Raw genomic sequence first — 11,844 nt, 5'->3', positions numbered from 1 at the left:
GTTGTGTACTATAAGATGAAAGTGACTGCTGATCATGAATCTGAACACAAAATGTTTTTTTGAATGTGACCTATTTTTAAGCTGCAAATCTACAAAGTTGGAAGAGAGTCAATATTTTACCCGCCTTGTATGCAAATTAGCAAAAAAAAAATTCGCGCCACGTAAAAGTACATGGAAGACACATCAAATTCATTCCAAAAATGAACCCCAAATTCGATCGTGTTTAGGTCTGGTTGTTTAAAAAAATTAGTAACCTAAATAATAATTACACTAATGGCTGTTTAAATAATTTTATTGACATCCTATATTTGACACAAAGTTTGTTTTTACTCACAAAGTTTTTAAACAACCATCGTACATTTTATGCAGCTTTCAGGACCTTCAGGTGGCGCGGGAAAAGAACCAAGTGTGGGCTGCGTGCAGCTGCAGGAGCTGAGCTGTTAGCTGCAGAGCTGCTGCTCGGTGTGTAGTGTGTGAGACCAGCTTCGAGTTAAAACCATGCCCTCTACCCGCTCTAAGGTAAGAAAATATCCATTATTTGAAAAATTAAATGCCTTTACCTGTTATTAGCAACATTGACTTTGGCTTTTTGTTTGCAAAACGTGTGGTCATAACTTTACTGTAACGATTTAGTTATTATTTAAACCAATTTCCTTAAATAGTAGCCCAAGGCATTACTTGCTCAAAACAAAGTTCAGGGAATGAACAGTATTATACAACTAATCACAAGAAGCTTTATTTAGTATATAACTAAAGGAAATAACCAATAACTGAATATATCGGCTTCATATTGGATCAAGCCCGTTGTCTTTTGTTATATAAAACGTTTAAAAAAGTCACGGTTTATTGCATTTTATGGTCCAAACAAGTGGACAACTAATAGATTAATTATTAACGTAATCGATAATTGCAGCCGTGTAAATTCTTTAAAGACACTTGATCACCCGAATTAATCAACTATAATTTTCCAAATGTTGATCAAGAAGTGGATGCCTGCACAAACCTCAGTACCTTCAGGCGCTGTGTAATCGTGTACTGTAGTTTAATAAACTGTCCTCTTTCCATGTTGAAGTGTTGTTGAGTAAAGACACAAACACTAACTGGCTGCATGTTAAAGCTGGGTATTTAAAGATTTGTGTTCTCCTTTATAGAAACTGGCAGCCCAGCCCCCATTCACCAGGATGAGTCTGAGGAGCTTTCGCAGTGTCCCACTTGTTCCCATGGAGTCTTCCTCCTCCTCTTCTTCTTCTGATGACAGCTGCGACAGCTTTGGCTCTGATGGAGGCTTTGCAAATACGGTAACAATACTAAATAGTCTTACCATAAATATAATTCTATGGTGGTGAGTGTGCTCCTTGCAGCACCATCTGCAACTATTGCTTGTGTCTTTGTGTTTAGAGGAGCAGCCTGAGACAGTCAAGGAGGAAGGCAGTGAAACCAAAGGTGTCTAAGGCTACATCAGAAGAGGACGCATGCAGCGGGTTTGAGGAAAGTGAGATTGACAGTCAGATGAAAGCAATGGTAAGTTTTTCATAAAAATGGTATATTTCATAATGTCAGAAACCACTTTTTCTTCTACATAACTATAAAATGCATGTTTGTTTGTTTATTTATTTTTAGAAAGTGGACTCTGAACCTCTGAGACGTGGTCGCAGGTCCAACGTTTTGAAGGTTGCTCTGACATTTCCCACTAAGGCCGGGAAGAAGAGGCCTGCATCTGAACCGCTCCCTCATCCTAAAGAACAAGATTCAGACTCTGGTGAAGAAGAAAGCTTTATGGACAAGAGAGCACTGAATATTAAGGAGAACAAAGAAATGGTACAGTATGTCTTTTTATTTCTCATGTCACATGTCGGAACTCTGGTCAGCTGCAGAAATCTCCTATTTATCTATTTATTGATCCATTCATTTATATTTACAGCTTGCAAAGCTCATGGCAGAGTTGAACAAAGTACCAGGACTCTTCCCAAGTCGGATGGCAATGTCCACTACGGTAATAAAATAAATGATTGACTTTCCTGTTTACCATTACTAAAGAACTGTGTGTTTAAGCTTGTGACTACTGACATTATCTGAATCTCCTCAGCCTCGGCAGGCACCTCGTCGATCCACGGGAACCCCGGTTTCATGCAGGAGAAACCCAGAGCGTTTGTCGCGACCTCACACCCGGTCCCGCACACTAGTGGACCGACCCCCCAGCCCGACTCCAGATGAGGAGCAAGAAGATAAGTTTAGCTTGGTTCGCAAAACTCGTTACTATGAGGAAGAGGATGAGCCAGTAAGTCCCATCATTCAGTGTGTCTAAATGAACATCGGATTAAATTTAAAAAATACTGTGCATTTATCACACTCAAAATAATGGTGTGTTTTTTTTTCTTTTTTTTTTTCCTCTTATACAGCCACGTCGCCGTTCCTTTAATGGTTGCAAGGCCATCCCTCATGTGGTTCGTCCTGTGGAGGACATCACAGAGGCAGAGTTGCAGAGGATCTGCCATAATGTGCGAGAGAAAGTCTACAACAGCTCTACTGTAGGTCCCACATTCACTGTAATGTTGAGAAGCATTTGCATTTGGTTGCAGGTCTCTGTGGCTGAAAACAATAAAACCATTTTTTTTTTTTTTTTTTTTTACTCAGGGATCCACTTGCCACCAGTGCCGCCAGAAAACAGTCGACACAAAAACTAACTGCCGTAACCCTGACTGTGTTGGAGTGAGGGGTCAGTTCTGCGGCCCCTGTCTGCGTAACCGCTACGGAGAGGAAGTCCGAGATGCTCTGCTGAATCCGGTGAGTACTAAGACACAGAGGCTGTATTCACATCAGATCATAGGCCAGTCTGACGGATTTCGTTCTTTGGTAGGAGTGGCAGTGCCCGCCGTGTAGAGGGATCTGTAACTGCAGCTTCTGTCGTGCCCGTGAAGGTCGCTGTGCCACAGGAGTGTTGGTTTACCTCGCTAAATATCACGGTTTTGATAACGTGCATGCCTATTTGAAAAGGTAAGTTGAGCATTTAGAAACTTTTAAGTATGGGTTTAAAAAAAAATAACTTTTTTTTTTGTCAGTATTTAACACCAAGGTTTTCTCTTCTAGTTTGAAGAAGGAGCTGGAGGAGAGCAGCCAGTGATGTATGGAGGAAGGAGCTGATCCTGGACCTGACTGACGTGCTTCGTGACCGTTTTGACATACGCACAGTTTGGTTATTGTTCACTGTTTCAGGCATTATAGCACAATGCTTAATGTTCCTGTTTGTGAAATTTCACACACTTTTTGTGCATTGACTGACATCTGGAGGAGGCACACACAGAGCCAGTTCCCTCCAGCTTTAAGTTTTATTGTTTATTTATTTTTTGTTTATCCCCCTCATATTTTCCTGCATCTTCTAAAGAGCTGCGCCCTTATGTAAAGACTTGTTGGTTGTGAGCTAAAACCAATTTCATTGAAATGTCTCAACCTTAAAATTTGTCCAACCAGCTCTGTGATGTTATATTTTGATGATTTTGTTGTCCCTTGATGTATATATTCCGTTTTCCATGAACATTTAAAAAAAAAAAACAAAAAACAAAAAACATAATCCCTTTTTATAGCTGAAACATCATGTGCTGCAAAAATACTTCAGCTTGTTTAAATGGCATACTGTTTTCTACATTGTTTTAAATGTATTCATTTTACACAGCCACGTGGATGTGAATTAGCTTCCAAGGGATAAATATTGTGCCTTCATGCAAATATATGCTTGTGTTTTTACAAGTTAACCATTTCTAAATCTGACAAAATGTGACAAAAAGCAAAAACGTGAAATATATTTGCTTTATTTGGGATGTCCTGTAGGAATGGCTGAATGATCTGCACATCGCTAAGGTGGTGCAGGTAGAAAGGGCATAGACTGGGATCCACTGCCTCTTACTTGTAAACCAAAAGGAACAGTGTGATGTACTACAGTGTCTGGTTAAATATCCCTCATTAGATAACTGTCACTAATGGTGTGGAAACAATTAGCACACTCTAATGGGAATCTCATACCTGTAAATCATTTTATCCTGTTAAAGCACATTCTCGCTCTGCTCCAGTTTCTTTGGCTCATTTTCTGCCTTACGCTGTTAAGTAGGAATGGTTGAAGGTGCCACTGAAGTGGCAATAGAGTTATGGCCTGCATTTTCTGTTCAGAAGTGTGATACTCTACGCGAAACGACACAGAATTAACCTTTGTGCCGTTCATCTTTGAAATGTACTTCATCTGACCTGTGCCGGGATGTACGCTGATTATATGAAACTGTTTGAAAAATAATCAACGGTTGAAGTTTCTTCTTTATTGTAATGAAAGGTGGAGGTTATGCTGCTGCTTGTGTTGATCAGGTGCTGCACTCTGCAGTTGTTGATAGAAATACCTGCTATGGTGGTGTTTGCTTTGTGCTTAAGACGGTTGCCTGTACATTTTCATTAAAGTGTTAATCCCTGCAGAATTGTGTTATCACTTTTCTTTGACTTGAAAATCACTCTATTTGTAACAGTGGCAGCTGTAATTACTACTATTGGAATATGAAGGAGAAATCCTGGAAGAACTGGACATTTATTACAGTTTTTGCTATCTGTGTTATAGTGATTTTACATTCCTTCAGGCAGTACCACGTCGACTAATCTTATTTGGTTAAAATACGCAAGTATCTCTTTTAAGACTGTTAGAACCATTGCTATCTGAGGGGGTTTGGTTTGTCACCAAACTGCCTGCACATTGGTTGAGATAATCACTATGTACAACTGCAGCTGCATTAAAGGTACTATACAACTAAAATTAGCAGAATGAGTGTTTGCTCGTTTGAAGTGCGAGAGAAGAGTCTAGTATGTGCCCAGCCCACAATGTTAATACAGTTACTGCAAGAATTGGGGCTGAGACTGTTGTCATATTAAAGAGTCTGTCACTAGTATGTTGCGGAACATCAAAATACTGAAAAGTGGTTGATAACATTTATTCTAAAGCTCATTGTGATGTCTGACGAATAATTCAGAATCCAAATAAAAACATTAAAAGATGAAAACCATCATAAATATTTTCACATGAAAAATGTAAACATATTATCAACTATAGTCCTGAACTACAGTAACAGTGGATTTGAGAGGAATTTCATACCTGTTCCCGCTAATCAGTTCAAGTACTGATGTTCCTGTCTGCTTCCCATCCAGAAAATGGCCACAGGGGCAGAAAATGTGGTTTAAAAGATGCATTGTGGTTTGTGGAAGCATGTGCATGTATATGTCATGGTCTAGGGCTGACATGGTCTCATATTTGGAGAGTACCAAAGCAGTCATTTTGACTTTTTGCAATAGCTTTGTTGAAAAAGCAAACCCATGTAAACATAGGACCCTGACATTTTCTTCTCAAAACTTATAATAAACAAAATACAAATCCTAGGAGTTATATTTCTAGCTCAAATGGTGATATCAGTCACATAATTAAATGGTGTATCATTTCAGTGTTTGCTACATTTCCTACTCTTGAACACGTGCTTAATGTGCCTAGCAGTCCTTATTTCTGTTTTTTAAACTATTGCAAAGCTCAAACCTAGTATCAGCTTTAAGCTGAAACCAAGGAACAGTGTCAGCATAAAAGAGCATGAATGTGACAGAGGTTTGAGCCAAACTTGATCAGTCTGAGTCTGATGAAGGACCAGGTTCCGATAGTGACTCCTCCTCATCTGTAGAAACCCACGTGAGTTACCTAAGGTTTAGCCCTCGAAGGAGTATGTATCATCACTAGGCGAGTGATATACATAGTATAAATTAGTATACTGCACATTACTGTAACCTAAATTAAGCCTGTTGGTGTAGGCTTATGTGATTTGGAGATCGCCTCATGGGAACTTTGAATACAAAGCAATTTGAGCTTTGGTGGCCACTGAAGTATTGAAAACGTGTTTTTTCTGAAACAATAAAATACTTTGTATGAAGACCCTAACTACATCTTTTTACCTCATTACCTCAACCAAAAATGAAATAGATCTTTCGGGCTATTGAGGGGAACAAACCTAAGCATTTTAGCTCTAATTTGGGATCCACCAACACATCAAAGAAATATCAGACTCTTCAGCTGCTAAATGTTCCACTGTGTTCACCAGTGTGCTTTAGTAGAGCTTTTTGTGAAAGTGAAGCAGAAACTGAAAGTCCACAGGCAATTATCTGATATATTCGTAATGTAAAATATCTGTAATAACTATATCAAATTAAACACTTTTATCATATTTGTGGTCTTCCAAAAGTTAGACATCTACTGTAGCCTCAATTTGAAGTAATTAGTACATTAGTCACAGTGGAGCATCTGTTTATGTAAAAAAAAAAAAACAGGTTGGAAATCTTCCAAATACCTTTAGTGGCTACTTTCTGCAGACTATAGTGTAACTCAACTTACTATGCTAACATGTTTGTAGAAATGAAGACATTAATCATGACACTCGTATGTTCATGTAGCCCTCAAATTAACTGAAACCTAAAACAAATGAACACACACAATGTCCTCTGAAAAATAGATTTAATAAGCCATTCGGAAATCAAAACGAGATTGTGTTGCATGTTGATCCTGTGCTTTAATGGGCAAATACTGTAAATTGTCAGAACAATTATCATGTGCTAATTTATAAATCCAATATAAGGCAATAAGTTAAAAAAAAGATCACTTATTTATTTATTTAACCTTATAAAAACAAACTGAATAACAGATTTATTATATACATTTAGATATTTGCAGAGAACAATTATAAGAATATTTTTGTATTCTTATTCTTGATGGAGGAAAATGAAACTGATTAGCTGTTGAAAATTATTATATGATGGGGAAAAACAGGATACTATACTATACTTAGATAGAATCTGTTGCAGACTGATTGTATTGTCATGTTTAAAAATCAATAAAATCATCAATAAAATTCAATATAAACATCTCCATACAGTTTAAGATATTGTTGAAAATATAACTTCCAAAATACAGCAACATCTAATTTTTCTCTCTCCTGTTTTCTTCCAAAAGGAACATTTCAAAAACTATTATTAGTATAATAAAGATGCACTTGAAAATACTAGTCCTGTATTAAATACCAATGATCATCCACTTTGGGGTGATGAATATTTAGGGAAGTAATTGTTTACAACGCTCAAGCATTGAGCTGATCTGGTAATCAGGCTATGAAATACAATATTTATTCATTAGAGCAGATTTAATGAGGCCTTGCAGCGCTAATTATGAAAACCAGTGTAGCAGTAAATGAGTAGCGCATGGTGGCGGGCTGTGGGGTACCTGTAAGGAGGGACTGGGGGTTGAAGTGCCCTGAGTGCCATGGCACACTGAGCAGCAACACACAGCCTGAGTGTAGCCGTCCAGCCCACAGCCATACATCACCGGACCTGCAGACAGGTCGCAGATGGGCCTCACGTCCCTGCATGCCCTCCTCTTCCACCTCCAGGAATTATTGGCTAGATTACCCCAAAGCATCTTAATGTCAAGATTATCTGTTTTATCACTCATCAGCAGACAACACCACAGAGCCTCTCAGTACAGTGGAACTTCAGGTGGACATGCTCGGCACAGCAAGCCTTTCAAACACCGTCTCAATGATGTACTGTCAGCCATAAAGCTGAAACTGGTTGTGCACTTTTTCTGCCGTTTCTATTTGTATGCAGGTCTGGAGATATGTGGTAGGATTTCACAGCGTAATATGGGTTTTGATTGACTGATATTTTCATTATGGCTGCAGGGTAGCATGAAGACTGTTAATTTGCTTGAGAGTCCTGCAGGTCTACAGTGATTGTAGTAGAGCCAGAAGAAAAGCTGAATAAATGAAACTCACAGGGCACAATCACAATCTGTGGGTCAAAATCAACTGATTAATTATAATTTAAAATCAATCTGTCAGGCCTCTGTAATAAACACCCTTTCAGGCTACCTGCTTAACAACCAGCTTTACATGGCATAAATGTAACATGCTTCGCCATGTACAGCTAAGTTATTACAGTGTACACAAACAAGTAAATAGTTATGCTTCTGATAATAAAGTAAGAATAAACGTTTAGAGTGGAAAGTGGAGTTAAATTGACTGCTGCTACTTTTTGATGTAGCTCAACAACACAAGTTTCCCATACAAGAATCTCCCTCTGGATCCGACCTCTACATCCCGGAAAGTGTAGTGAGGAGAGTGCTGTTAAATGCACAGTGAGTGACTCTGGGTGGCAGGAGGCTTATGACATGTTCCTTTCCTCCTGTTCCAGCCTACAAAGTGATGGAAACAGCAGTTTGGTCTAGGTGTCAGGGACATTATCAAAGAAAAGGGCTGCCTGCAGTTGCTCCATCTCACAGGAAATTGCCAACTCACCCTAACAAAGGAAGGCATAAGTGCACTTGCTGCTGCCTTCAAGGGGAACGTGATAAGATGACATTATAAATATAGAATTGTTCATGGTGGTGGAGGGGTAAGGCACATCAGGCAGCAGAACGTGACAATTCTGTTTTTTCTTGTGCTTGTCTCCAGCCTGTTTGGGTTTATCTGAAACAAAATCTGCTTGTCGCCCACTTGGAATTCATACATTTTGCAAATGTGTAACTTTGTACGACTTGAGAAAACAGCTTCACATAGTTTTAAAAAACAAGAAAGACTTGTGATGAAATAGGTCAAATGAGAATATATGCAACTGATGACTTGCACTTTATATAATAAATATAAAGAAGAAAAAAAAACTTTCAAATATGCCCCAACACATTAGACACATTAGACACATTAAACGACACAATAAGCATGATTGTGGGGATTCTATTGCTTTTCAGTGAACTGACTTCAGTGACTATTTTCTTCCTACTTGTCACTAAGAGCACACACATTGTCAAAAAAGATGTAGAATAGGCATTTAAAATATATGCTGATTATCCATCAGTGCCTCTAAGGAACATTTGGAATTTGTTGCTGCCTCTCATCTCATCAGGACTTTAGTCTCCTGATACATAGTTCTTGCTGACACCTGAAGGGGGAGCTCCAATACAGGCAACTTCCTGTACTTTCTCCTGCTTTAACTTTCAACAAGTCTTTATGAATGAAGGAGAAAGTGAAAAACTATCAGAGCTTTACCTCCCATTTCCTGTACATTTAATCAAATAAAACGACACAGAGCACAAATATGCGTATCTCTGCAAACCAAAAAACACTCAGTCAACACTCTTATTGTGTCAGGTGGTAAATCAATCCATTTTGGCACAACTTGTGTCTTTAAAGAAGAGATCATGGTAAAATTTTTTAAAGGAGTCCAGCAGTACACTTTGACTGTAGGAGGAGAAGGTGGCCGAGGTGGTGGGTAATTATGACCCGGGGAACATAGGGTTGTAATCTGTAAATCTATTCTCCTACTGGTACATTGGATTGATTTTATTGAGATCATACATTATAAATGGGGCATGGAGGAACTTACAGCCTTGAGATGGTGGTGCTCATGTGCTTCATTAATTTTTACTTCATTAACTCTCTCCTTCAGAGCCTTCAACACACAATTCATTGCTGGCCATGAATCCAGGATACAGGCAAATGGACAAGCCCAGGATGACTTTCAGTGGAGTGGATACACTGAGTAACGCTGTCAAAACAAATCAGTAACACATGAAATATACATAACCTCACATCAATTCATATTCATGCACAAGGTCACTTCTTTCAAACCTGTGGCTTTGCATTAAAAAAAAAACATGTTCATACAGAATAAAGGTTTTCATTATAGTCACACAAAGCACTGTATCGGTTTAGCTGTCAAAAATTAATTGCAGATAAAGAAACAAATAGCATGGAAACACTTTTGTTCTGGAAGTCAGGGAGAAAGAGCTCACTAGAAATCTTATATATTTAGTGCTTTTTAATTTTGCCTTAACAATGTAAAATTCTGCTATTGACACCAGGACATTTTTAAACTATTATGAATGCCACGATCATTCTTTTGCATCAGTGACTGGTTAAAATCCAGCATGATAATTACAGATTACAAACCCTCATCCTTTGATAGCTCCTGTACTTTCCTGCAGCGTGTTTACTTACTTCTGTGGTTACCACTTATAAACCAAGTATGTGCTGCAGCGGTCGCTTTTTCTTTCACAGCAAGGAATTTCAAAATCCCTCTGGGCCCTTTAAAAGAGACCACTTGTTTAATATCCTAGCCTCAAACCTAACAATATCAATCAGTCATGAAAGCACCTATGCATGCTGCTCTGCCCAGTGTCACCATTAACTCCAGACAAACTCTACTGGTTTGCAAAGTGAGAGAAGGGAGGGCGCCAGTAGCGTAGACAGTTTTTCCTGGTGGAGCTACATGGGACTTTAGTGTTAAAATCTGAGGCTGAAGAAAATTAATTAATATGCATGTGCATGGCATTTTTACTTTGTATTTATAATTCTCCTGTTATTGTTCCCACAATTATTATTTATCTGGAAATTTTTCACAGATCTCCTTTTCTCCATCTCCTTTCTCATCCACGATCGTAACATTTCATGTTCAAATTAGAACTCTAGGTGATAACACTCCATCTCCCACTGGTCTGCTTCCAAAAGAGACTTCTTATAGTATTACAATAAAAAATACAAAGTTCAGTAAGAAATATAGGCCGTTTCTATAATTTAATAACTTATTTTTTTATATTTAATTTGTCTGTCTGAATGTGAGGAAGCTGACAGAGCTGTGCTCCAGCTGTTTGAATGCTGATTTGATCCTTTTACAATAATAGGCAAAAGCAACCTATTTCTCAATGGTAAAAGGAATAAGTATAATAATTTCTGTAATCTCTTAACCCAGTAAACAAGTATGTTTAACAAACACTCTGCAGATCGGAGCATCCATGTCATACGATTTACCCTGAATGTAATTTGACCCATTTGACGCTTTGTATGCTCTGCCAAGGCATTCAATGAGGGATGGCGTGGTGCTAATTTCACATGTTGGATTTCACTGCTAGCGGCACTTGCCGGTTTCATTGTCTGGTATGTTTGTGGAAACTCATGATGCAATATTGAAGCAGTTTTGTGACAGTTACTTCTGTGTTGTACTCTTCACCGTGTGGTCACAATCACCAACAACGTTATTTTGAGGAACAGTCTGCCATAATCATAATCCACAGCTCTATACCAAGTCTGTTTTGGCCACTCAAGGAGGTAAAGGTGCAGTAGGTGGCACCTTCCTCTGGTCAACAGAACCATGACAGTAAAATGTCTTTGTGGCATTGTAACTTGATGGAATTGTAACTGTAAGTGTCTTACTTAAGTAGGAATTAAAATGTGTGCTCCCCACAGAACATGGCCACCGTGTAGATTTAAGTAATATTTGCACTGCTGGTGAATTTGAAGCTGGGGTCATCTTCATGGGGCCAATCATTCAGTATGAAGCTATCTACTTTCAAAGGAAGAATTGTACTTCAGCAGAGCAATGCACACAATACTTGGGCTGATGGCAATAATTCATTCACTACCTGAATGTGAGTACTAACCACTTAGTATTAATGGTGTATATGGTGATAAGCTTGGCTCATGTCCAGCTTGGAATACTTACTGACAAAACTGCAAAAAATCATCAATTATGATCCTGAGTTCAGTACTGTTCAAGTGAGGAAGTGCCATTAACTTTCACTATGTAGTTTCACCACACAATCTTAGCTAACCATTGACAATTAAACTCAGAAAATAAGTTTTCCCTGCAGCCTCTAATGTGCGGCTTCATTCTAAACCTGGAATGCAAAACGCACAGATCCAAGAATCAAGTAGGGACACTGGAAACTACAAAAACTTTGGCGGTGTCTCACCAATGGGATCCAAGGTGATCCTTTGCTGTTAAGCAGTTTTAGCT

The 11,844-nt window shown here is 38.6% G+C and overlaps 1 protein-coding gene across 1 annotated transcript; it reads left to right on the top strand.

Moving 5' to 3' along the window:
• Nucleotides 1-366: 366 nt before the first annotated feature.
• cdca7a (cell division cycle associated 7a) lies at nt 367-3,770 on the top strand. The gene is made up of 10 exons (XM_067515754.1): nt 367-519; nt 1,152-1,298; nt 1,399-1,521; nt 1,621-1,818; nt 1,922-1,993; nt 2,087-2,278; nt 2,400-2,528; nt 2,635-2,784; nt 2,858-2,994; nt 3,088-3,770. Exons 1-10 carry the CDS (start codon nt 499-501, stop codon nt 3,119-3,121), a joined length of 1,203 nt encoding a protein of 400 aa, XP_067371855.1. The 5' UTR covers nt 367-498; the 3' UTR covers nt 3,122-3,770.
• The last annotated feature ends 8,074 nt before the right edge of the window (nt 3,771-11,844 follow it).

Source organism: Channa argus, chromosome 9, assembly GCF_033026475.1.
Source record: "Channa argus isolate prfri chromosome 9, Channa argus male v1.0, whole genome shotgun sequence".
In the NCBI taxonomy this organism is placed as follows: Eukaryota; Metazoa; Chordata; class Actinopteri; order Anabantiformes; family Channidae; genus Channa; species Channa argus.
This window is presented reverse-complemented; position numbering and strand designations above follow the sequence as displayed.